This window comes from Carex rostrata, chromosome 3 (assembly GCF_964058835.1).
Source record: "Carex rostrata chromosome 3, lpCarRost1.2, whole genome shotgun sequence".
NCBI classification, from domain to species: domain Eukaryota; kingdom Viridiplantae; phylum Streptophyta; class Magnoliopsida; order Poales; family Cyperaceae; genus Carex; species Carex rostrata.
Window position 1 is genome coordinate 3,727,436 of NC_135920.1, and position 27,929 is coordinate 3,755,364.

General features: G+C 34.0%; 2 protein-coding genes across 2 annotated transcripts; one reads left to right on the plus strand and one right to left on the minus strand.

Annotated features, from left to right (window-relative positions):
- Positions 1-6,466: 6,466 nt before the first annotated feature.
- On the minus strand, positions 6,467-11,545 carry LOC144551005 (Tetratricopeptide repeat (TPR)-like superfamily protein). The gene is made up of 8 exons (XM_078298776.1): positions 11,285-11,545; positions 10,084-10,296; positions 9,588-9,779; positions 8,720-8,922; positions 7,683-7,758; positions 7,238-7,382; positions 6,838-6,930; positions 6,467-6,745 (listed from the first exon to the last, which is right to left on the minus strand). Exons 1-8 carry the CDS (start codon positions 11,387-11,389, stop codon positions 6,675-6,677), a joined length of 1,098 nt encoding a protein of 365 aa, XP_078154902.1. The 5' UTR covers positions 11,390-11,545; the 3' UTR covers positions 6,467-6,674.
- A 4,627-nt stretch (positions 11,546-16,172) lies between these two features.
- LOC144551006 (P-loop containing nucleoside triphosphate hydrolases superfamily protein) lies at positions 16,173-25,275 on the plus strand. Its single transcript, XM_078298777.1, has 21 exons — positions 16,173-16,469; positions 16,672-16,827; positions 17,284-17,367; positions 17,718-17,837; positions 18,278-18,391; positions 18,906-18,998; positions 19,204-19,293; positions 19,395-19,465; positions 19,660-19,734; positions 19,842-19,923; positions 20,190-20,248; positions 20,330-20,393; positions 20,485-20,550; positions 20,914-21,048; positions 21,228-21,332; positions 21,412-21,647; positions 22,295-22,364; positions 22,451-22,507; positions 22,710-22,769; positions 22,876-22,955; positions 23,510-25,275. Exons 1-21 carry the CDS (start codon positions 16,380-16,382, stop codon positions 25,095-25,097), a joined length of 3,495 nt encoding a protein of 1,164 aa, XP_078154903.1. The 5' UTR covers positions 16,173-16,379; the 3' UTR covers positions 25,098-25,275.
- Positions 25,276-27,929: the final 2,654 nt, after the last annotated feature.

The window sequence follows — 27,929 nt, forward strand, 5'->3', positions numbered from 1 at the left end:
CATAGCAAAATCCACGTGCTCTAGAAATGTTATCACCGAATTTTTTATTAATAAAAAAAAAAAAAAAAAAAATATCGAAATACAGCATAACTTTTGAATTTTGTCGAAAACTGAGTAGAACGGGTTGTGTAAACCCGTCCCACCGGACGGGTCTAATTATCCCGTCCGGGTTATATCCTTAATTAACCGCAGTTAATCGGTTAAAACGACTTCACGGTTAAAAAAAAAAAAAAAAAAAAAAATACCTGGACAGGTTGTGTAATCCCGTCCCAACGCAAAAAAAAAATAAAGCAAAGGCCAGACGGGAAAATAAAACCCGTCCGGATTTATATACATATAATATTATTATATTATATAATATAATATAATATTATTATTATATAATATAATATAATATTATTATTATATTATATAATATAATATTATTATTATATTATATAATATAATATTATTATTATATTATATAATATAATATTATTATTATATTATATTATATTATTTTTTGTTTTTTATATTATATTATGATTTTATATATATTATATTATATTATTTTTTATTTTTTATATTTGATGTAGATTATTACAACACAAGTAATAAATCCTAATTTACGCTCAATTCGGTTGCAAGTGTACAACCTTGTCGAGTAGTATTTAGGGATCGTCTCCACAGGGACAAGTCGGAATATCTAAGTCTAACCTAACAATTTAATTTAGTAAAAGAAAGTAAAGAGGTTTTTGTTTGTTCAATTGGTTGGTTTGATTGCGATTTAGTTGAATTAAACTAAGTCTTTAAAGCAAAATTAGGTTTTTAACAAGAATGAGAAATTAGGGTTTCTTAGGGTTCCTATCCACTAATGTCACAACTAATTGGTTTTTAAATTTATGTTCTTATGTTTATGAAGGCACAATTGGGTGTTGTAGGTACAAAGTGATATCTCTATATTAATACCATCTTTCAATTAGAATAAACGTCACCTCTCGGTACTTGGCTACTCTAATCTAAAGTCATTAAGTTCTTGTTGTCCCAATTGATCTAGAAAACTATCTTTCACCTCTCGGTACTTGGCACAATTTTTTAAACTATTAGGTGAAGCCCGTATAAGACAAGCGTCACCTCTCGGTACTTAGCCTATCAAATACCCTATTCCTTATGGTCTGGACCTAATATTCAATTTCTCAATTGCAAATACCAAATCCTAGGGTTTCATGTGATTTCGATTAAGTCCTCACAATCAATTAAAATAAAGAATAGATCATAACAAAGAACAAGAATATATAAAATAAAATCAACTAAATCATAACAAAAGTTTCAAGTACAACCCTAATCAACCCTAGAAAAGCCCTTAGCCAGTCATGGCTAAAGCACAAATCAAAAGAATAAAAGAGTTCCAAAGGAAAGAAAACAATAAAACCGGTTGATCAATGGTGTTCTCTTCTTCCTCCTTCTCTCTTCCTTGTTTTTCCTTGCTTTTCCTTGTTTAAAACCCTAGAAATTCTGCCTAAAAAACGTCCCCTTATCTATGTTGGGGTTTCGACGGTGCTGTAACCAAAACCCGTTTAGGCTTAAGGTGCGGAATGACCGTAGAACAAAAATTTCTACAGCCAACTTAAGCTCAGGATTAAACGGGGTATGTCAGGAAACTTTCCAAGGCGGTCCACCTTCAGTATTCCTTTGGCATCAAAACCCAATTTAATCCTTTTACAGATCTACTCCATGATTGATTTCTAAAACTTTAATCTACTTACCAATTAAATAGATTAATATAACATATTTATACCTTGTTTCCAAATCACAGTTGGAATGCAGACCGAGCGAGTAGAGCCTCACCAGGGAAGGAATCGACTCGGAGCGGAGCATCAGACGTCTGATGCCTCTATCGGTTATCCACCAGAACTAACCGGAGAGCGGTTTATTTCTTCTGCCAGAAATACCGTAAACCGCGGAATTCTGCAAAAACACTATTCACGGGAAAAGACGAAAACCCGTAAACACGAATTTTCGGTTGCTCAGTTTCATCAATATGCAAAACTGACATACCGCGAAATTCGATAGAACACTATTCATCGATCCCGTAAATATACTCCACAACAACCCGCAAGATTATACGTCAACTACGTATAACTTTCTTTTCTCAACCGAAACACTATTTGGGAGAGAAACCGAGAAATAGAGAAAATACCGATCCGTTTCGACACGAAACGGTATGAGTGAATTAGTGATTTTTCTCTCTACCCCTCCACCCCTATTTATAGGGTTTAGGGTCGGTTGCCAAATGACCAAAATGCCCTCCAAGTTCGGCCTATTTACAAGATATGCCATCGAATGGATAAGGATGATGACATGTGGATAAGATCGATGACGTGTCATCTGGATAGGATCGATGACACGTCATGCGGATAAGCACGAATCTGAAAAGACCCGAATGCCCTCGGCCCGAACACAAATAATGTTCATATAATTATTCTGAACAATTATATATATTTTTCTGCGGTTGTTTGTTTCGGTATCGATGACGTGTCATCTGGATAGGATCAATGACATGTCATGCGGATAAGGACGAATCTGAAAAGACCCGAATGCCCTCGGCCCGAACACAAATAATATTTGTATAATTATTCTGAACAATTATATATATTTTTCTTGCGGTTGTTGTTTCGGTAATTTATACGTGTCCTGCACATTTATAAATTAACCGGTTAACTTTTATACAACGTGTCACACACGTTTATAAATTAACCAATGTTTTTGCTTGTTATTTTTACATAACATTTATAATTTAATTATAACACGTATAATTAATTATAACCATCTTACTATTGATCATAACCAATTTATAATCAATCACAATAAGATTCTCCGATTAACTCCTATATGGTGTGACCCAATAGGATCTGTGTTATGTTGATAAATAGAGTTAAAACTGTTTTAACTTCTATAATCATGAGCGGCATCTGGCAACACATCATGACCATCCAATTACACAGATGATGCTGTACAGTACAATATCACGATCCAGTAAACAATTTACTTGTGTCAGTTCTTTTGTCACATAGCTATCAGATTAGTTTCAAGGTAGGTGTGTGTCATCCTTGTAAACTTAATCTTTTCTTGATCTTGAGCAGATTATCAAATATGATTACTCTTGTAATCATACCGCGCGCTGATAATCTTACTCTATCAAGGGGCCCAGTGATGCTATAGCTCGTATAGAGATACGGGGGACAATAGTACTTTTGGTAAACCATCACTACCTCAGCTAAGCCATGTATACCGAAGAGCTACCGTTATAACTGCATTTTACCGACAGCGTTTGATAACAATCACACATATACATTTCTTAGTAGGAAAGATGAATACCTCATACTCTAGAACTTAACACTGAATGAAAGCATTAATGACACGAACACAATTCCATATAATGTTTCATTCGGGGTCTGTCAGATATCATGTTCCTGGAACATATATCTATGTGATTAAAATGACAACTCCTTGTCTATGGTCTGTAAAACTTGACCATCATTTAATCCACATACTAACCTTACAGCGGTAATTAGTGTTCCTGCTAATTACCTTGGTCAGTGACCTTTTAAGAGTATATATCATCTATATTATGGAGTTTCACAATTTCAGTCATGAACTCGAAATGATCCATAAATGCAATAATACTCAAGGCAACAAAATGATATTAATCATCCAATTCATGAACAAAGCTTTATGATAAATTATCGTATTATTGACTTCTAGATTATTACACTAACAATCTATTCTACAAGTCCCCCTTTTATACCCCTCCTAAAAACTAAGAATAACTCCCTAAAAATAGCAAATTCGGGCTCTGAACCGACTTATTGCGGGCCGCAATGGATTTATTGCGGGCCGCAATGAGTGGAGGCAGTTAACAGACTGCGCAGAAAATTCTGGAGAGGTTATTGCGGGCCGCAATGAGTTTTATTGCGGGCCGCAATGAATGTGCTGGAATGAAAATGCTGTGCTGGAGAAGTTATTGCGGGCCGCAATAAGGTTATTGCGGACCGCAATAAAGGTCCTGGAAATGCTGTATTGAAGATGGTTCTGTCTGAGTTGGTTGCGGCCCGCAATAAATGTGAAATCTACTCCAGCTTCGTGCTGTCTTGCTCCAGATCACCCGTCTTACTCCGTTAAGCTCCAAGCACTTGATTATCTACAAAATAAACACAACTAGGGCAGTAACTTGAACTTTTGGACATTTCTAACCTAATTAAACCTAATTCGAATCAAAACTTGGCTTAATTTACATAACAAACCCTAGGTTTCAATAGATACAATTTCAGCTTATCAATATTATATTATTATATTAATATACTTATAATATTATTATATTAATATATTAAAATTTTAAACGTTCAAATTAATTTAGTATAAAGTCAAGCGGTAAAAAAAAGTTCAAAAAATAAATGCACTAAAATTAATTTATTAATCTTTTAATTTTGACCGATTGACTTTATACTAAATTAATTCAAATGTTTAAAATTTTCACATGTAGATGCATCACTCGTAAGGTAGGCGGGTTTCAACGGTTCGAATTCGTCATTTGAAACCGATTTGATGGATTTTGGAGTTAAGTTCACCAAACACTTTGGTGAGCTTAAGAACACCCTAGTTCTACTCTTATATGAGTTATTATATTATATTATATTATATACATATATATATTTTTAATTATATTATTATATTATATTATATTATACTAGGGCAAAGCTAGGGTGTGATGTGCTCACCAAGAAGGTTTGGTGAGCACAACTCCAAAAGTATATCATATCGACTTCAAACATCGAATCCAAACCGTTGAAATCCATATATTTCATGAGTGATGCATGCACATACAAAATTTTGAAAGTTTCGAGTTTCTTTGCTACAAGGTCAAGCGGTCAAAGAAAAGAACTTTTTATAAGTTAATTTATAAGTTGTTTTATATATTCAATTTTTATAATTTTTTTTACCGTTTGACCTTGTAGCAAATAAACTCGAAACATTCAAAATTTTGTATGTACATGCATCACTCATGAACTACATGGATTCCAACGGTACGGATTCGACGTTTGAACTCGATTCGATATACTTTTGAAGTTGTGCTCACCAAACCCTCTTGATGAGCACATCACACCCTAGCTTTGCTCATTATACTATAATTTTATATATATTATATTAGAGTAAAGCTAGGGTGTGATGTGCTCACTAAGAGGGTTTGGTGAGCACAACTCCAAAAGTATATCGGATCGACTTCAAACGCCGAATCTAACCCGTTGAAATCCTTGTACTTCATGAGTGATGCATGTACATATAAAATTTTAAAAGTTTCGAGTTTATTTGCTACACGGTCAAGCAGTCAAAGAAATGAACTTTTTATAACTTAATTTATAAGTTATTTTATATATTCAATTTTTATCATTTCTTTGACCGCTTGACCGTGTAGCAAATAAACTCGAAACTTGTAAAATTTTATATGTACATGCATCACTCATGAAGTACAAGGATTTCAACGGTTTGGATTCGACGTTTGAAGTCGATCCGATATATTTTTGGAGTTGTGCTCACCAAATCCTCTTGGCGAGCACATCACACCCTAGCTTTACTCATTATATTATATTATTTTTGTTTTTTATATTATATTATTATGTTATATTATGAGTAGAACCAGGGTGTTCTTAAGCTCACCAAAGTGTTTGGTGAGCTTAACTCCAAAATCTATCAAATCAGTTTCAAATGACGAATTTGAACCGTTGAAACCTGCCTACCTTACAAGTGATGCATCTACATGTGAAAATTTTAAATGTTCGGATTAATTTAGTATAAAGTCAAGCGGTCAAAATTAAAAAGTTAATAAATTAATTTTAGTGCATTTATTTTTTGAACGTTTTTTTACCGCTTGACTTTATATTAAATTAATTCGAACGTTTAAAATTTTAATATATTAATATAATAATATTATAAGTATATTAATAAACTAATATAGTATAAAAAACAAAAAATAATATAATATAATATAATAATATTATATGTATGTAAATCCGGACGGATTTTATTTTCCCGTCCGGCCTTTGCTTTTTTTTTTTTTTTTTTTTTTTGCGTCGAGACGGGATTACAGAATCTGTCCGGGTAATTTTTTTTTTTTTTGCGTCGGGACGGGATTACACAACCCGTTCGGATATATTCTTTTTTTTTTAACTGCGAAGTTGTTTTAACCGATTAACTGCGGTTAATTAAGGATATAACTCGAACGGGATAATTAGACCCGTCCGGTGGGACGGGTTTACACAACCCGTTCTACTCAGTTTTTGACAAAATCCAAAAGTTATGCTGTATTTTGATATTTTATTTATTTATTTTCTATTAATAAAAAACTCGGAATGTTATCATGCCAAAGAAAATAAAGGTAAAAATAAAATAGTAAACCACCCCTACAAACTTCACAGTGCAATTTCGATAATTCCAGGTTCGCTCAAATATAAAAACTAATTTCAAACTTCCAAGTAAATACAACAATTTTCTTACAACAAATTACTACTTCACCCTCCTAAACTTCAAAACTTACATTATCTATATTCCCTTCAACCCCAAATGCTAAACTAACAACATTAATGTTATTCCATTCTAGATGAGATAAACTCTCCAGAACCTGAAACTTAAATGAGGTTTTATGGAGGAGACCATTTCCCGGATGTGAACTCCTTGTAGAAGCTTGATTTCTTTGAAACTACAAAGAACACTGCACCAGACAGAAAAGCCAAATAATTTGAGTTTTTCATAGTCTAGTCATATTTTAAACAAAAGCATTATAGCTAGACGGGAAAAAGTAACCTGGGATAGCAGGAATTATGTACTCCTTTTGCTGAAGAACTTCCAGAAGAGTCTTTCTCTCATTTACTTTGATCCACTTCCCATGATCCAAGCCTACATATAGATAAGATGACACAAAGATACAATGTGCAATGTTGTGTACATGATAAAGATGCAAGTAAACATGGGTCTAAAACATGCACAACACCAGTAAGTTCTTAGTTCATATATAAAAAGGCAAATAAAAAAGTTCCTACTGTAGTAACAGGATGCCCATATTCTAGCCAAGTTCCAAACATCAGTAGCATTCATACAGTTGTAGTTCTTGAAAGTTTTTTCAATATGCAGATGTAGGTTTAACATGCAGAATTAGAGAGAACGGGATAGAAAGAGTGACAAAAAAAGGATTTGAAAGATATACCTTTTGATGGCATTGAACCATCATCAGTATCATGCTCTTCATGTATTTCTCCAGAAAGGATGTTAGAGAGTGCACTTGAATCTAAAGTACCTTCAAGAAAATACTTCAGGGCCTCCTTTTTTGGCAATATGTTCCCCATACCAGCCTGGCATCTCTCAACAGTTCAGAAGGCAATTAACACAGTTTACCATAGCAAAGTAGGAAACTAGAGGCGGTTTCAGAAAATAGCAGCCTGCTATCAGTACAGGACACTGGAATGTCTAGATTAACGTCTGAGTACCACTCCTTTCACCTCCTTTCAATCATTTCCATTTAATTCTAATCAGTTGGGTTTTGCAGATTGAAGGGTTTATTGAAGATTCTACCAAAATAACCTTTTTCTTCTTTCTTTGCCCTTGTTCTGTATCAATTGAAAATCAATAAATTATTGAATACAGAAGTACACCTGATAGTACAGTTCCACAGCTTCCCGTGTATAAGCATGCCCGCTGTCCCAAGGCAAAGTCGAGCTTTCTGAAAACATGTTTGCATGTTAAGGATATTGCTTATTCATTGTCTGAATGTTGATATATATATATATATATATATATATATATATAGAGTGTGGCTAATATCAAAACGTTTGCACCACGCCTCCCGTACAACCAAGTCAATTTTCGATTTTTAAAGTCCAAATGATAAATCTAAACCGTTAGATGTGTTCTCCATATTAAAATGTGCTTGGAGACCAAATTTTACATTTTTTGGAATTTTTTTACCATTTATTAAGCCACTTTGAAAATCGCTGATCCAACGGTGGCTTCTGATTTTACTGTTCCAAACAGCCACCGTTGGATCAGCGATTTTCAAAGTGGCTTAATAAATAGTAAAAAACGTTCCAAAAAATGTAAAATTTGGTCTCCAAGCACATTTTAATATGGAGAACACATCTAACGGTTTAGATTTATCATTTGGACTTTAAAAATCGGAAAGTGACTTGGTTGCACGGGAGGCGTGGTGCAAACGTTTTGATATTAGCCACTCTCTCTCTATATATATATATACACACACATATATATACATATATTTCCTGCTCTCTGCATACCACCCTTAACACCTCAAAGTTTTCCTGTATGATCCTACAAAAAGTGACACAAGCCATACTCCAACAAGAAATAACAAAGTTATCCTCAATGACCCAATTCAACAATTTTCAGGATCACCCAAAACACCCGTTTCAACCCCCAGTTACTTACTAGGTAAAGTAAGTAGGGTTACATTTCAGCATTTTTCAAAGAACAAACTAGGGGTAATGTTTCAAAGTTTCAGAGGACATATGGGATATCTTATTTTACAAGGAATGTACATGATATTTTGATATTATAGCAGCACACAAAGACTTATTTGTTAGTAGTCACGTACATAATACTTAGTTTTATTGGGTATCCAAGAGACTACCACATTACAAAGTGTATATACATCAGTGCAACAATAGAGAAGGATATAACATCAAGATGCAATGAAAAAATGTCAGTCTCAGCGAAATCCTCTATGAAATCACTTGACATCGCCTCGGCATAAAGAAAAAGTACAGGCCAGTGAAGAACCCCGCTCTTGTCAAGTGTTGGCTTTCTCAGACCAGTTAGATCTTGGTAGAGTGCTTTCCCGAGCTTTAGTCCCCTCTTTTCTATGGCAGACAAAAGACCCTATGATGAATTTGTAGAATCCATTAGTATATTCACAAGCTTAGGAGGATTTTACTTTAGCTCTTTTCTTCTAGTTGATCGAATAATAGAAATATAGTTTTGTTTTTGTTTTCAAATAAAGAATTTCAAACATTGTCAGGTATTAGGTCCAATGACAAAAAGGTAGAAGCACTTTAAAAATCTTATAAACTTTACAGGCTATCTCTATAAACTCTTGCTTATTGTGAGAACAAGCGCAACATCGCCACACAAGCCCATAGTAGGTATAGCCAAAACAAGGGTTTGCACGTAACTAGAAGTAGAGGTATAACCACCGGTATAAACAGGAATAGCTTGGCAAACAAAACATGGGCTCTAAAAATTGCACTAACATCAGCACCCTTCTTAAAAAGGTCACAGGCATTTAAAGTCATTCCCACAGAGGTTCAGAAATCAGGAAATTGCCAGCCTCTTTTTTCTCAAGTTCCCAGTAGTCAGAATTTTGGTCAATCTGTTCTTCCTTGCTTTGGCATTAATTTGTTTCTAATGTGGTCAACTAATGGTACTGTGAGATAAGAAAGGATAAATATAAAAGGGTGAATTGTTTGGAAAATTGGAAGTCATTTGGGTGTAAGTTGCAAAGGATATATTTCATTGAGTAACCATTTTAATGATGTCTTTTGTACCTTTGCTGTTAACAAAGCTTGTGAAACTTTGGCTTTTCGAAGCTCTTGCTCCGTCTTTACTGAATTAACTTGAGTTAACAATTTTTTAATTTCTTCATTGGAGGGAGATTGCTCAAGACCTTTTTCACAGAAAGATGTAGCCTCGGCCAATAAATTCAAAGACAATGCAGCCTTTGCAGCCCTATAATACGCCTGAATAGAGTAAATTCAATCATATCAATGAGGTGGACAAAGAAAGAAACACAGATACAGACTAGAGGGAAAATGTATATAGGAAAAAGGGGAAGCTGGTAGGTAGTTTTCTGTTATTGTTAAAAAGAGCATATTTTGAGAACCTCTCCAAACTAACATATTCATTGAAAAGAAAATGACAAATGCCACAGATACAACTTACCAAAATGCCCCTCAAATTAAATTTTCTCTGCAACAGACTTCGAATTGTAAATGTCTAAAGCATGTGAACGTGAAAAATGACAAATGAAACTGAAAAACATACCTTGGCATTAGATGAACACAGCCTGATTGCCTCCTCAGCATCTGTGAGCGCACGCCGATAATTTCCCAAAAGCAAATTTACATGTGCCCGGTTTGCAAAGAGAACAGAACTTTCAGAATTGCCTAAAGCCTTCTGATTTATTGCCTTTGTGTAACAATCAATAGCATCTGAATAGTGCTTCTTCCCCTTCTTTACAAATTGATTGCCTTGCTCCTGTCAAGAAACTTCACTGGATGATACATAATGCACAAGTAACTAGCAAAATCATGCCCGATACTTTACCCAAAAGCCACCTAACGCCTCTCAAATTTGTAATTTAAAGTAAGATACAATATTTTGGGACAATTTGAAAAGGACAACCAATTGTTCAAAGTTACGTCAAGCAAATACTTTCTATATCACCAATAAGGATAACCAATTGATGAACACGAGAAAGAAAAGAAAATAACTTGGCCGAAATAATTTATCACTATACTCTAGGATAAGTATTAAAACTTGTTTGAAATTCCCAATTTCTTATCATTTATAAATAAATGACTAACACATTAATACTTGTAACTGCCCCGCATTATTTTCCAGCTAATTTGTAAACAAGACCTGAAGACCAGACCGCTAAACTGAGGTTAAGTCAGGCAAACAATTCCTAAACTTTCCCCGCAAACCTAATATATGGTTGGTTATATCCTGTGCAGGAACAGCACTGAATTATTTAAACAAGGAAAAGAAAATCATCTACAAAACCTTAATTGAAGAAGTTCATCTATTTTTCTTATAGAAAAAAAAAGAGAGAGAAAAATTGTTTTCGCAAATCACCCCAAATTTCATCATTTTCAATTAGCACTCAACAATTTTGGTTGGTCTGTTAGTGGCACTCCAAGACTCCAACACACTCAAGCTAATCTTAAGCGATGCAAAAGCTGATTAAATTACACGTAAGTGTTAAACATTATCCCAAAGCTTAAACAAACTGATTCAAAACTAGCTCATATAATATTGGCACCCACCATCGACATTCACACAGCTTGGCTTAGTTCGATTTAAGAAAAAAAAATATCAGGCTCACTCCAGTGTGAGTAAGTGACAGACTTAAAATATTTGACACAACAACAGACCTCTTCCACCATCACATAGAACTATTGACGAGTATTATCTTTTACAAATTACTCAGAAAAAAAAAATACAGAAGAAGAGGTAGAAGAACCTTGAACTCGAGAGCAGAGGATTCTTTGAGAGCAGCGATGGCATCCATGTCGACCTTCTCCTTCTCTGTCACGGGGTCTGCCCCCGCTTCCATCAACAACGCCATCTCTCTCTCTCTCTCTGAGATCGTTTCTCCTTTTCTTTTTATTCAAAAGGATGTTGCTTTGGTTTTAGTTTTCACGGCGCCACCAAGCGACGAAACTAATTTGCTGTCATGATTCCATTCTAGACTCTTCTGCGGCGACTCGGGAAGGCGGAGAGCCATTTGTCGAGCAAAGGGGTCTACTCTAGCGAGGGGCGTCTTTGAGATTCGTGCCAGATTGAAATAAACGTCCCAGTCTCATTCTAACCAGGTCTCGTCCCTGACTGGATCTGAATTCGTACTGTCTCTATTTATCGAGTAATATCATCCATTTATCGTTTCAAAATATCGGTTTGCACCTTATATTTTTTTAATTAATTTCAAATTAATCTTTCTCTGAAGATTCATTAAGAAAATCATATCATCTATAGTGGCATCGGCTTTTAGCATTATAGCTAATATTGACGTAATAACACAAACAATACAAATAACGTGAAAATAACAGAATTATTTGTGAAATCAAATAAAACTTTAATCAATATTGATATTTATGTTCATATCATCACAAATACATTAAAAAATATTGAGTAGAACTAGGGTGCTCTTAAGCTCACCAAAGTTTTGGTGAGCTTAACTCTAAAACTCATCAAATCGATTTCAAACGAAGAATCTGAACCGTTGAAACCCGCCTAACTTACGTGTGATGCATCTACATGTGAAATTTTTAAACATTCGAATTAATTTAGTATAAAGTCAAGCGGTCAAAATTAGAAGGTTAATAAATTAATTTTAGTGCATTCATTTTTTGAACGTTTTTGACCGCTTGACTTTATACTAAATTAATTCGAATGTTTAAAAATTTCACATGTAGATGCATCACACGTAAGATAGGCGGGTTTCAATGGTTCGGATTCGTTGTTTGAAATCGATTTGATGAGTTTTAGAGTTAAGCTCACCAAAACTTTGGTAAGCATAAGACCACCCTAGATCTACTCAAAAATATGTATACACGTATGAGTATAAAGAGCATAACTAGGGTACTCTTAAGCTCATCAACCTCTTTGTGAGCTAAATTTCAAAACATATCGAATTGATTTTAAACGACGAATCCGAACCTCTGAAACCGATCTACTTCACAAGTATTATGCTTACAAGTTAAATTTATAAATTTTTGAATTAATTAATATAAAGTCAAACGGTCAAAAAATAATGAAAAATGAACGCATTAAAATTAACAGTGAACTTATTTTTTTAACCGCTTGACTTTATACTTAATTAAATTGAAAATTTATAAATTTCACATGTCAGTGCATTACTTGTGAATTAGACCGATTTCAATGATTTGATTTCGTTATTTATAATCATTTTGATAAGTTTTGAAGTTAAGCTCACTAAAAAACTTGGTAAGCATAAGAGCACCCTAGTTGTACTCGATTATAAATATCACGAGGAGGGTTCAAATGCCTTCTTTTTTGTGTCTATCCTACCTCCATTTTTAAGAATTTTAATAACTCAAAATTTAAAACTTAAAAGTCAAAATAAAACCGTTTGATATGATCTACATCATTTTATCTACGCACATGTAAAGAATTATGACGTTTCAACTTTGTTTTGGTTGTCATCAAGAGCTTGTAAAAACATACTAATGTGAATAATTTCTAGACGTTGATTTTTTAAATGATTGATTGACATAAAAACAAAATTTAAATGTGATATTTTTTTTATGAGCACATAGAGAATATAACATAGATCACATCCAACGGTTTTATTTTGACATTTATAATTTAAATTTTGATTTATTATCGCTTTTAATAATGAAGACATAATAGAGGCATAAAAAATAAAGGCATTTTAACCGCCCTCAAATATCATTGTGAAATGGCAATATTTCGACAGATAATAATAGTAGAACAGATGTGCTATAAATAAAAAACTTATAGATAGAAATGATATTGTTAGCGCTTTAAGAATAAAAATGATAAACAAATTATATATAAGGACCAATTATGTAATTTACTATAATTATTTGTTACCGAATGATAGTAACAAGATCAATACCGTCGATTTTTATTTAGAATTAGTTTGAAAAATCAAACAAATAGCATTCAAAATAGTGATATTCGAATGGTGAAAATAGAATAGTTGGTGAATGGTGCATTAAAAAATAGTGATATTTGAATAGTGAAAATAAAATAGTTGGTAAATAGTGTTATCAGAGAGTACCGGAGCCTTTTAATTTTTAAAAATAACATACAAAGGATATTATAGCGTATCAGCATTTTTAATAAAAAAAAAATATATATTCTCCCATACTGAAAGTTTTAGAGAAGGATAGAAACTCCTACATTAAAGACAAGGAACGGAAACCCGCATACCTTACGAGTGATGCGTCTACATGTAAAAATTTTAAATATTCGAATTAATTTAGTATAAGTAAATTAGTCAAAATTAGAAGGTTAATAAATTAATTTTAATGCATTCATTTTTTGAACTTTTTTGACCGCTTGACTTTATACTAAATTAATTTGAATGTTTAAAATTTTCACATGTAGACGCATCACTCGTAAGGTAGGCGGGTTTCAACAGTTCGAATTCGTCATTTAAAGCCAATTTGACAAGTTTTATACTTGAGTTCACCAAGGAGGTGAACTTAAGAACACCCTAGTTCTACTCGTCATTATTTAAAATTTGAACGGTTCGGATTTTTCAAAAATTAATATAAATTTTGAGATATCCATGTGAATTCAATTGGTCAGACGGTTGCAACATCCGTGACCACAGATTCGGAAACATATAATTAAAGTATTTGAGAAATTATACTTTTTGGGTTTGGGCCCCTCACAAAAATTTCCAAAACCAACTATAATTCAGAGATGATAGAAATTGGATTTATAAATCACATATCTCAGACTCTTTACTCCTGCAATTGTATAAAAGCCCAGTATAGTGTCTCTGATTTGGACTTGGGCTTTTGAACTTTTAATTTTCAACTATGGGTCTAGTTGTTTATATTCTAAAATTTAGGAATCTATTTTTTTTAGCAGAAATTATATTTCTAACAGTTCATTTGAGGGAAAAGAAATTTCTACAGAGAACTACCTTTTTATTTCCGATAAAATTACCATTTTTGTTTTCTGACTTTATTATCTGTATATGCTTCCGAAATTAAAACCACATGTGTATTCGTATCTGTATAAATCATATCTATATATGTATCTTCACCTGAATATCTGAATTGTATGCGTATTCATATCTATATTTGTATCTTCATCGGAATGAATCTCCAAAATATCAGATACTGATGATCTGTTTGTACCCCTGCTTTTAGGGATCGGTATCATTTGTAGTACACCACGGTGAGGCCCATTATTTTACGGTTTAAGATTTACTCTCAGCTGCTTTGAGATTCGGGCTAGCACATGGGCCAGTATTATTGAGCTTTGAGATTCGTGCAAAATTAAAAGAACTGTTTAGATCCATTAAAAGTACAGTTCTAGGTTCCCATTATTGGATAGATATAGTGGTTCATTTTTTTTTTCTGTAATTGAACCATAGGTTGCTAATTACACATATATCGGTGTATTGTTGTACACATAAGGTATTTTTTTCATTTATTAATCTTGTGTCAATTATTAGAACCGTCTCTGAATTTATTTACAACTGAATTATTTTAGAAGTAAATTAAATTTAAGAAGGAAGTTGATTAAAAGAAAAATCAGAATACTGACACTAATAGTTATATTATAATAAGCCAAATAATGTGCATGACCAATAACTATTAATAATTACACTTTTATGAGCACTCTTTCTCATCATGTCAAATTAACATAACAGGCTAATAAATAAAATCAGATTAATTAAATGTTGCACATTTTTTACGTGTTTGGTATACAAAGACGGAGCCACAACCACACACATGCATTTTGAAAACCGCCACTGAACATGTTTGAATTTGAATTCTGTCTACTTCTGAATTTAAATTTTGTCTACTCCTAAGTCCTGACCGAGTCAAAGAGAATAAGTGGGGGGAAAGTATTCTCTGCGGAGTTTTTCCGTGCGGAGCTTTTAATCTGGTCCGTTCGTTTCGAATCGGACGGATCAGATCAGATCTTGCCCGAATTTTAAAAAAACTCAAAATTTGATGAACCCTTAATCCAGTCCGTTCAACTCGAAACGAACGGACCATATTACAAGCTCCGCACGGAAAAAATCCGCAGAGGATAGCGTTCCATAAGTAGGGTCGAGTTCCTTACGGATAGGTTTTGACACACCAACTGTGAATTTTTGTAAGGAAGAGCAAATGAGGAAAATCTCGTTGTACTCTTTCAGCTTACCCACTTCTTTTGTTTTAGAGAAAATCCGGCCACTCAATGAGAAAAAAAATTGGTTTCAAAGTTTCATTCCAAGCTTTTTGAGATTTCATCTATACTATTAAAAAACTGCAATTTTATAAAAAAATTCTCACTTAAACGTTTTTATTTATTTATTTAGACGTAGGGGTCTGTTTTGGAATTTATGCCAGATCTTGTACGTACTTTTTGTTTTTGAGAAAGATCTCGTTGTACTCGGTCGGTTATTGCACATTTGCACTGGACCTAAAAGTAGGTTCAATGGACCTACTCCTTTCTCGTATGAAAAAATTTCCGTTTTAAACAGGATCCAAATGAAGACGGTTCACAGCCATGTTGCCAATGATGGGCTTACAACAACGGAAACGAATCCATGCACCAGGTTCATCCAGAACTTTGCTTGGTCGGCTCGCGTTTCGAAACGGTCCTAAAATTTGAAATGAGAGAACTAGGTCGTCCGATCAAATCAAATGAATAAAAATTCGTTTTGAAACTCCACTCTCCCAAGTTTGCCAAATTGCTATCTCAGCTCCTCTCACTCTCTCTTATCTCACCGTTTCTCTCCCCCAAGCCCCGTTGAGATCGCTCTTCGTTCTTTCCCGTCACTCCCCCAACCCCCGTTAAAACCCTAGATCCAGCTGCTTCCAAATTTTGACGCAATTACGATGGAGAGCTTGAATCCGGTGGTAATGGACGAAGGTACAGGTACTGATATGAACGAAGATCCTTCCTTCTGGAAGGAAAACAACATACAGGTACGCTGGATTTGTTTCTTTCTTCATTAATTTATGATTATTGACTGATTTGTCCTGAAATTCGGGGGAGGGGTTGGGTTCCTTGTTATTACTGATTTCTTCCAGCTGATTTGCCTATGCAATTGGGCTGGTGACGGCATTTTCACTTCTAATAAATATTCTCTGTCTGCTTTTTTTGTTTGTTTGTTTGATTTGATTAAAGGTCATTATTAGGATTAGACCTTTGAATACCGGTGAAATATCACTACAAGGCCATAGCAAATGCATCAGGCAGGATAGCGGTCAGTCGGTCACATGGATTGGGCATCCAGAGTCTCGCTTCACATTTGATCTAGTTGCTGATGAAGACATCACACAGGTAATTTTTGTGCTATTTTTAATCAAGGAGCTCTTTTGAAATATAGTTCCTAACTTCTTTGAAATTTTAGTCAGCATTGCTTATGAAGGACAACAAACCTTTTAAAAGAAAAAATTATAAGAAAGAACTAATTTGTTGTTGTGACCAAAGAATATTTAAGTCAGTTTAGGTTTTCAGATGTTAGAGATGGCTTGGATAGCCTAAAAACCGGAACTTAAGTAATTTGTAATTGAAGCAAGGAAGCTTTTACATCAATCCCAATATATTGTTATATCAAACATGGCATTCAAAGTTTAGTAGTAAGTAAACATTAACTTTTCTTAGTTTTAGGGTTCCCAACATGATCTTAAAACATTGTTATCCCTTAACTTTTTTCGCACAATAAAAAAAAAATGAGTTCCCTTCTTTTTGAGAAGTCAGCTGAATTAAATTTTTTTGTTGTTGACTACTTTACAGGAGAAGTTATTTAAGGTGGCTGGCATACCAATGGTTGACAATTGCATGGCCGGCTATAATAGTTGTATATTTGCATATGGTCAGGTAAATGTTGTTGTTATAGCTCTCTTAATTCTTAGCTGTTTTGTTCTTAACTTTTTAGAAGTTGAAATACTTGATTCTTACCTCTTAGTAATATAAAGTCAATATGAACACTCTCAGATTTTAGTAATCCAGGGTTGCCCTGGTTTTTATTTTTTCTATTCTTTTGTCTTAATTTTGTTGGGTATTAATTAAATTGCATCCTTGTGTGGTGTTTACCTTTAATTAATTATATGATGAGAAACCATAATATCAGGTTTGGACATAGATTATTGGTACAAGTGCAGAAAGATAGTTAAATTAAATTAACACAGTTTCTCAACATTCTGAACTTTGGTGTTATATTTTTTCAGACAGGAAGTGGGAAGACACATACAATGCTAGGTGATATTGAGAACGGAACAAGAAGACACAATGCAAATTGTGGCATGACACCTCGTGTTTTTGAGCATCTCTTTCATAGAATCCAAAAGGTAACATTTTACTCCTTGTTTCATGTTCGGCTTGTTGTTCCAACATCTTCAGTTGAGGACTACATGATTTCTTATTTTGGTACCAATTTGGATTGGTTTAGTAATGGTATGTGGTGGGTGATGTTTTATTGGTACTATTTCAGCTATTATGTTGGCCATCTTTCAGCAATTTCAGGCGTGTTTGGAGCCTTTCTTGAGGCATGGTTACATAATTGAGATTGAGTTAGAAGAGAATTGGATTAAATTGGAGAATAATTGCAAATTGAACCTTAACAATGTTATTAGGTCACACATTTGCATAAAAGCATATAAATTAAGTATTGGTTTGCCTAACCTGCTAATTGGCAATTTGGTAAATGGGATAGTATAGATACCATGCCATTCTATCCTGATATAGTATTAAGTTAGCTTTCTTTCTTGAAATAAATTGCACATTGCAGGAAAAAGAAATTCGAAATGGTGAGAAGTTGCAGTTTATATGCAAGTGCTCTTTCCTGGAAATTTATAATGAACAGATTTTTGATCTGCTGGATCCTGTGTTGACCAATTTGCAGGTACAATTGGATCTATGTCTCAAATACTTATTAAATTTACAATTTTATGCTTAATTTTATGAACTTTCTTTTATTTGCTTATTTATTTGGAATTTTTTTTCAATCAGTTCAACTTCTTAAGAGTCAGTATGCAGTAAAAACAGCAGATATCTAATAAAAGCTAAAATAAATTAAATTAAATGATTAACCAAATTGAAAACTAAGAATCAATCAATATGCAACATCATTTCATCTAGAGACCTAACTGTTGTATGAGTCTACCATTCTGTGAAGAAGAACAAAAGAGAACTGACTGGTGTGAGTGTAAATATCGTACAGACAAATATGCTGATAACCAGCATCAGTAGTTGTTATAGCTCAGGGACAACTCTTGTCACTAATTTGGAGTTCCCAGTTGCTTGCTTGGTTGGATTTCTTGCAAAGCCATATTTCCACAAAACCATAGAAAAAGAATTTTATCAATTGTTTTGCTATTAGAAAAAAATATTTCCAAAATAACCCTTTTGTGTTGCAGATAAGAGAAGATCCAAAGAAGGGAGTTCATGTTGAGAACTTAACTGAAGTAACAGTTTCAAGTGCAAGTGATGCAATGCAACGACTTATTCAGGTCCTTCTATGGATTTCTCTTCAATTAATAAAGCGTAGAAGTCTACTGATATTAAAAAAACTACAGTATAATTTTGTAATAATTTTAGTAGTTGTGAAATGCATCCTCATGAAAATGTAGATGATTTTTTTTTTAAATTTTTGTTCAAATTACTGCATTCTCATTTACTTTATTTTGTATTTATGTTTTATTTAATCTTCAATAGGGAGCAGCAAATCGGAAGGTCGCCGCCACGAATATGAACCGTGCGAGTAGCCGATCCCATAGTATTTTCACGTGCGTAATAGAGAGCAAGGTATAAACAAAAAAAAAAAAGCCCAGAAGTTTTTTTATTTGTGGCTATTAGTTGTTAAAGACTTTTTTTGATATACGGCTATCTAACAATTTCATATTCAGTGGGAGAATCAAGGAATAACACATCATCGTTTTGCCCGGTTAAATCTTGTTGATCTTGCCGGCTCAGAGAGGTAAGAAAATATCTAATCCTTGGGATTTAGAACACTTAATAATTGATCCCAAATTGGAACAACGAACAAGCTTGACCTGACTAATACATATTATTTCACACTAAATGTATCTGCACTAGACTTTACAAGCATTTAATGTAATATTCCTTATTTTCTATTAACTTAATTATGTTGCCGTTTAAATTAATATTTAGACAAAAGAGTTCTGGAGCTGAAGGGGAGCGGTTGAAAGAAGCTACCAATATCAACAAATCATTATCAACATTAGGGTTTGCTTATTGATTTTTTTTTTCTTTTTCTGATGGCAATATTTTTCTTTCATTTCTTGCAAATATGTATATTTTTACTAAAATGTTTTTTCAACTTAAATTTGCAGCCTCGTAATTATGAATCTGGTCTCAAATAAGAAGTCTGTTCATGTTCCCTATAGAGATTCCAAATTGACATTTCTTCTTCAGGTACTTGCAATTTTTCCATTAATGGAAAATGTTCTTAGTTTCTCAAATTAAATTTGGGGTTGGAATCTTCAATGTCATGAAATTAAGCTAGTTGCTTATACAAAGGAAAAGTTAAAAATATAGCCGCAGTATTATTATGAAGTTTTGAAGAAGCTTTCACTGTTTGCGAAAAGTATAATATAGCAGTGGCCTTTTCTGCATTTTCCCGCTGGCTATATGTGTGAATTATTTTGAAGTTACTAACTCCTATTTTCATTTTCTTCCAGGATTCGCTTGGAGGCAACTCAAAAACTCTTATGATTGCAAACATAAGTCCCTCTAATTGGTAAAATGCTATAAGAAAATGCACTTTTACATGGGATGAAATTTTTTTTGATCTTCCTTATAACAGTGGTTTTTGTTTTAGCTGTGCATTGGAGACGGTAAGCACTTTGAAGTTCGCACAACGTGCCAAGTATATTAAGAATAATGTGAGTTTTAGAACTTTGTAACATGGTTATTCTGTTAATTTGTTTCTTCTAGCCATCATCTGTTTTGAATTTCATTTTTTGCTTATATCAGGCCATAGTTAATGAAGATGCATCCGGTGATGTGCTAAGCATGAGACTGCAAATTCAACAGTTGAAGGTTACTGTCATAAATCATCAATAAATATTGTACCACTGGTATAGGACATAGAATTAACATACATGTACTACTTTAGAATGTTACTGTCAGCAAGTTGCCCATTGGGTAGATATGATAGTACCAATAATTGAGTGCCTTTAGTCTCAGTGCTTCTTGGTAAGAGCTAAGATGTGCTTCCCTCCATTAATTCCTGGATCGCGCATGAAATATGTCAAGCAAAAAAGAAAAGAGGAAACTATCATAAGGGAGATACATTCTGAAAGTCCTTTGCCTGTACTTTTTAATTTTATTTCTTGAAGTTTGAATCAACTAGGAGTCTAGGAGAAGGTTAATTTTCTTGAGCTCCTTCCATTTTTCTTGCAGAAAGAGTTGACACACCTAAGAGGTTTGCTGAATAATGATTCCTCGAGTTCTGTGCTTGAGTCTCCCGGAATTTTGAAATTGGACGGAAACCAGGGATATTTTAGTCCTCTGACATTTGACAAACGTCTATCTCAGGTTCTTTTTTTTTGCTTGCTTTTGTTTGTCTGTCCTTTTTTAATTTGGATTCAAACCTGAATCTGTTTTTGTCTATTACATTGTTATAGACTTTCTATGTTGTAGCCAAACCATGTCTTGCATTAATCCCAGGTTTATCTAAGTTGTAAATATTACTTGCTCTTATATGAAATTTTTAGAAGAAGGAATGTGAAGCTGCATTAGTTGCTGCCATTCGAAGGGATCAAGAGAAGGAAGCTTCTCTTAGAGCCATGGAAGCCGCTAGGCACACTGCTGAGGATCTGGTTTGTTACAATCAATATTTCTTTTTAAGGTAGAATTATTTGGTGCAGAATGCATTTATAGTAAATGTACTTTGTATAGGCTTCTCAAAGGATGGAGGAGGTGAGAAGTTTGAAGATGAGGTTGCGCTTTCGTGAAGACGGCATTAAAAGACTACAAGCTGTTGCTTCGTCCAAGTTATCTACTGAGTCTCACTTCTTAATGGAGAATCAAGAGCTTCGTAAAGAGATAGAAATTCTCAAGAACCAGCTGGACCGCAATCCTGAAGTGACTCGGTTTGCAATGGAAAATTTGCATCTAAAAGAAGAGCTCAGAAGGTTTGTATAAATTCCTTTCATTCTGTTATGTGCTTATCACATTCAAAGCCCTATATTTGTTATTTCTTATAAATAGCCAACTAATAGCTTTTTGCTAAGTTATGGTTTATTATGTAACGTGAACAAAAAGTACATGATAGGAATGTACTTCTGAAACTACAAATTATTTTATTGCTGAATCCAACGCCCAACTAATAGTAACTATTTTCCTGTAGACATGCTTTCTTTCTTATTTTTTTCTTACTTTATGTTTTTGTACTTCCCCTCTCTATACTTTATTCGAAGCCAAGGTTGTTGGGAATCATTGATGTTGGAGAAAGCTATCCCATTTTATGCAATGCCTTGGATTGGTTATCTTCACTACAAAAATGATCAGCACTTGATTTCTCAATATTATTATTTTGTAAATGCAAGTTAAATTATACTTGGTTCATTGAAATTAGCAACCCTGATCCTTTTTTATTCCAAAATTTTCTGTATGTTTTCTTCCACATGCAATATCAAAACTAAATTTTGCTCAAAAGATTATTTCTTCGAAATATGGTGACAGAAGTAAAATATTTGAATGAAGTTCGGCAATTGTTGTAAGAAACAAAAGTTCTATTTGAAATTTTGTTTGTTAATACTGCCAAACGTCGTGATTTCAGGTTACAATCTTTTGTTGATGAAGGAGAAAGAGAAAGAATGGACGAGCAAATCACTGTGTTACAAGACAAGGTCTTCACTTATGCACACTAGATCTAACCATAATATATATATAGAACCTTAATCTTCTCTACTTAAGAAGTGTCATTGTCTTTCAGTTACTGGAAGCTTTGGATTGGAAATTGATGCATGACAAAGATCCCTTCTTTGGCCAGGTTAAATTTAACAGAACTCATTTCTAGAAATTTTTGGTTTAATGCTTTCATATCTTGTACCACAACTGACTTCATCGATTCATGGTACTTTTAAGCGAGCTCTAGCATTAAGTTTTTTAAGCGCCCCAAGAATTATAAACTATTCAAATGAGATATAGCTCTATTTTCTAATTATTAAAAACCAATATTTTCTTGTATGTAGAGCAATTCATTTTCTTTGGAGTCAGCTGTTAATGAGGAGAACGAGTTCCTTCGCTTACAGGTTTGGATACATAAAGATGCTACTATTTCTCAAATGCACTTATTATCAATTATTACCTTAATCATGCACTTGTGTATCCTGATTTGTAATTTAATTACTTTTGAAGGCCATTCAAAATGAGCACGAGATTGAGTCTTTACGCAAAAAGTTAAATCTTGCACTTGAAGTGAAGGGACATCAGGAGAGGTATCTCCTGCTTTTTTTTATGGTCTTATTATTTTTAAGTTGTAAACTTTGGCATGTTATTTTAACATCTGCTACATTTTTGTTTGGTTCTCTCTTATGTCATATTTGTTCAAAACATAGCATTTTAGCTGTGTTATTTCAAAAAATTACGTAGAATCACTCAAATTCTTTTCTGTACAAATTCAAGTATTTAAAGTGTAACTGCCGTGAGGGGTGCAACTAGAAAATTTAGATTGGGGGGGGGGGGGGGGGTTAAAATTTAAAAAGCATAATGCATGGCTGGGCTTGAACCCAAGTCTTTACAAAAACAAATTAGAATTCTAACCACTAGGCTAAACTATATAAAAATTTAAGAAAAATAATAATTCAATTAAATTTCAATATACATGGTTAATTTTTTTGAAATTATAGGGGTGTTGAGCACCCCCTGGGCTGGCTATACATATATTCACCCCTGACCGCCTTATAGGCACCTTGGACATTTCTGAGTTGTGTTTCTTTTTCTTTTCTATTCTAAACTGTTGATTTCTGTCTCTTTTTTTTTATTATTGCAGGTGCGTTGAGGAACTGACAATTCAACTGGAGGATGCAAAATCTTCATTGACCTCAAAGCAGGAAGACTCAGATCCTGAAATGGAGCTAAAGGCAATGGTGCATGCAATATCTGCAGCTAGTCAGAGAGAGGCTGAGGCCCACGAAACAACAATCTCATTAGCCAAGGAGAATGAGGATCTCAAATTGCAGCTGAGTGCAATTATGGAGGATTCCAGAAGAGGAGGTCCTGAGAACTTTGAGGTTCAATTGCGTGAACTGCACCAGGAGAATGAGAAGCTCTTGGGCTTATATGAGGATGCTATGCACGAGAGAGATGAGTTAGGTATACTGGTACGGGAGATGCAGGAGAGAGAGGAATGTGTTGTGCATGAGAGAGAGAGCTTGAGAAGACTGGTACAGGATATGGAGGAGAGAAACAAGAGTTGCTTGTCTGAAAGAAATGATTTGAAAGAAGTGGTAGATGAAGATGTTGACATGTGCATCAACGTCTCAAAGGAAACACTGCAACTCGTTGGAACCAAGTTGGATCTGGTACAGGATAAGCTTTTGTCAACTGACAAGGCGGTTGGGCAGATGCAACTAATTGAGGATGCAAGCTCTGAGATAGACGAGTTATCAACTCTGTTAAAATCAGTGCGTAGAAGTATTAAACCAAAAGAAGAAAGCCTCAAAGCCCTCAGATTAGGTCTATGCCAGAAACAAGGGAAGAGAGCTGAGTTGGAGAACCTATTCTCAGTTCTAGTGTCTCAATTGGACATCTCCAATTCAAAAGCATGTTACTTGGAACAGAGAGAAACTTGTGCTATGGAGAAGGTAGTTGAGAAAAAGGCACAGCTTAATGAGAAAGAGAAAGAACTCAGATGCCTAGAGACCCGCAAGGAGGAAATAGACTCAGCTTATAAAAAAGCACGTGAGAATGAATCTAAACTAAGAAATAAAATTGACACCCTTAAAACGAGTCTGAAAAGTGCTGATGATTTTAGAAAGGAGACAGAGAAGGTGTTGTTTGAAGTCAACAACAATTTGAGAGCTTCTGACCTCCTCAACTCTGAAATGCAGAGAAACAAGCTTGTGGTTGAGATGAATTGCCTGAGGGAGCAAATGGGTACTGTGCGAAAGGAGATTGTGAGTTTGACCAAGTCAAGGGAAGCGGTTGAGTCAAAGATCAATGATCTTCAAGTACTGATGAGCAGCGGTTCCCTCCTAGTGCGGGAACATGAAAGAATGGTGGAGGAGACAAGGGTTATGGGTTCTACTGGAGGGCATGTGAAAGATCAAATGGAGAAGCTGCTCCCTGATTATCAAGAGGTGGTTTTTGAGGTGGAATTGAAAAATGAAGAGATTGGGTTATTTGAGGAATCCCTACAACAGGTGAGGAGTGCTTTGGATGAGTTATCAGGAAAATTAAATTTGGTAATTGAGAAGTTGAGGGGGATTTTGTGCCAGAGGAAGTGTGTGGTACCAGCTGTGCACGATTTGAAGGGGGGTAGTATCTGTTTGTCTCAGATGGTTGCCAAGCAGCTGCAAGAAGTATGTGGGCTTGTCAATGAAGCTAAGCAGCTGTCAGTTGTTGGCTATGACTGGTAAGTGTTGTTATTTACTGTTAAACATCCAATGTTGGTCGTTGTATGTTACTAACACGTGTATTAGTCTACTTGGAACCATTACCAATTTCAGATTGATAAAAAAAAAGAAGTTTTTTTTCTCTCTTGAGAATGTCGTTTGTGAGTAAAATTAGATGTTTATTCCTGAGTTTGATTAGTATAACATCAGTGTAATTTCAATTTATATAACACCAACTCTAAAACCTATTAAATCAACTTCAAACGGTGAATCCAAACCTTTCAAATACATCTACTTCATTAGTTGTGCATTTACATACAAAATTTATAACTTTTCAAATTTATTTAGTGTCAAGTCAAGTGGTTAAATGTGTGAGTTTTTAAATTAATTTTCATACAATAATTTTTCAATATTTTTACTGCTTGATTTGATACTAAAATAACTTAAAAATATAAAAAAAATTGTATGTAAATACATCACTCATAAAGTAAATCGGTTTAAACGGTTTGAATTAGTTGTTCAAAGTGAATTTGATAGATTTTAGAGTTGGTGTTACATAGGCTGAAGTGACACTGATGTTTTATGATAAAACTCTTTATTCTTGGCTTGTTAGCAAGTATTTATGATAAACATCCAATGTGTATTTCTGATATTTTAAGTTTTTTTTTCCAAAAGAGGTACCCTTATGATTTGTTCTTTAAAATGCCATATGTTATCTCACATTTAAATTTTTATTAACATTTTTAAATTTAAAGCACGGACAATAAATTCGAAGCGTCCATCTAATTTGCATTAAAAGTAAATGTATTTACATACAAAATTTGTAATTAATAAACAAATTTGTACAAAATTAAAAACTCTAAAAATAAACATAACTACACATAATTTATCGATTGCGACTGAGTTGGCGTGTTCTATCTAGGGGTGAAAACGGATCGAATACAGATCGGATAGTGATAAAACCATATTCGTATCCGTTTTTATTTTCCGGATACGGATACGAATCGGATATTAATCGGATACGAATACGGATCGGATATTAATCGAATACGAATACGAATCGAATATTAGTCGAATACAAATACGAATACGGATATAAATCGAATTTCTAATTCGGATATATATATTACAACAAGATTGTATAATATCAGCGGAGTGAATTAAAATTTTTAATTGTAAAACAACAAGTATCCACATTTGAAATCAGAACAAAACTAATTAACTAATGTGTTATTTAATAAAAATAAAATGACCCATCATAAACAATAAATTACATCAAAACTCAATTAATTAAATGTGAAAACAATTAAAAAAATGATTATTAGTATTTTTGAAAATTTATTATGGATTTTTAAACCTAAGATTTAACTTAATGAGAGAAATAAAAATTTAAAATATTGTTTGAATGACGATGGGGTCTCATGGCAGGACTTCTCACTCACGGATGGCCACATAGATCCCACCTCTTAATTCTCCTCTCTCTATTTGTATTACAAGCGGACCCCACTTGTATCCGAATATCCGAAAAATTATCCGAAAAATTCAAAAATTCGGATATCCGAAAAATTATCCGATTATCCGAAAAATATATCCGAAAAATGAAAAATTCGGATATCCGAAAAATCAACGTATCCGGATTCGGATAATTATCCGAATCCGTATCCGTATTCGCTTCCGAAATTAAAACCGAATTCGTATCCGTATCCGGATAAATCATATCCGTATCCGTATTCGTATCCGCAAATTATCCGTATCCGACTATCCGAATCCGAAAATTCGAATACGAATCCGAATCCGAATCCGAATTCGGTCGGATAATATCCGACCCGTTTTCACCCCTAGTTCTATCTCACTCGTCTTGTATAATGCAATTTAAGTAATTACAATTTTTGTACACGCATTCACCACTAGTAGGGTTGGCAAAAAAATTCGAGGTTTGATTCGAGTTTAATTTGATTCGAAATAGGTTCGAATTGAAACGAACCAAATCAGGTTCAGTTCGGAATTAATTCAAACCAAACTCAAACCTAGCCTGGTTCGATCGAAATGGGTTTGTGATTTTTTTTGTGATTCGAATCTCATAATAACATCGGCTGTTCATTTACCTGATGAAATTAAAATCCAAGATAGAGAGCCATAATTTAACTTAGCCGACGCTCCATCACTCTCAAATCTCAATAACTTAGTTCTCTCTCGCTCTAAAACCTAGCCAACGCTCTCGGCGACTGGCTGTCTCTCTGGCCATCACGGCTGCCTCTCCTCTGTCTTCGACGGTCTCTCCGGCCTTTTCTACCTTTCAGATTCTCATTTCATTAGATGGTCCGATCGAGGGTTTGATCGTGTGAGCACTCGAGGTACGATTACTTGTTTTACTGTATATTTCAATTCTTGTATTTAATCCTCTTTTTACGATTATTTGTTGTGATGTATTTTTTCATGAACAAGTTTTCAACTTAAAAACACTCATTTCATACCGGTAAAAGGAAGCCATGTGAATTTTGTCCCGTGAGAAAAAATTAATATATAAACTACCGGTATAACTAGGGCTGCTTAAAAAATAATTTAGTTCGTGATTCGATTCGGGTTGGATTCGAAAAATGTATAGTTCGCAATTAGTTCGATTCGAAATGGGTTCGATTCGAAACAAATCAAACCAGGTTCGATTCGAATCTAATTCAAACCAAACTCAAACCTAGGATAAATTCGATTCGGTTCAATTCGTTGCCACCCCTAACCGCTAGTAACGTGTAATAATTTGTGCATCAGTCATTTAATTCTCAATTTGAAATGGTAATACAAAAATGCCGTAATAATTTGTGACTACAACAATGCAGCACCTACAATTAAAAAAGAAAA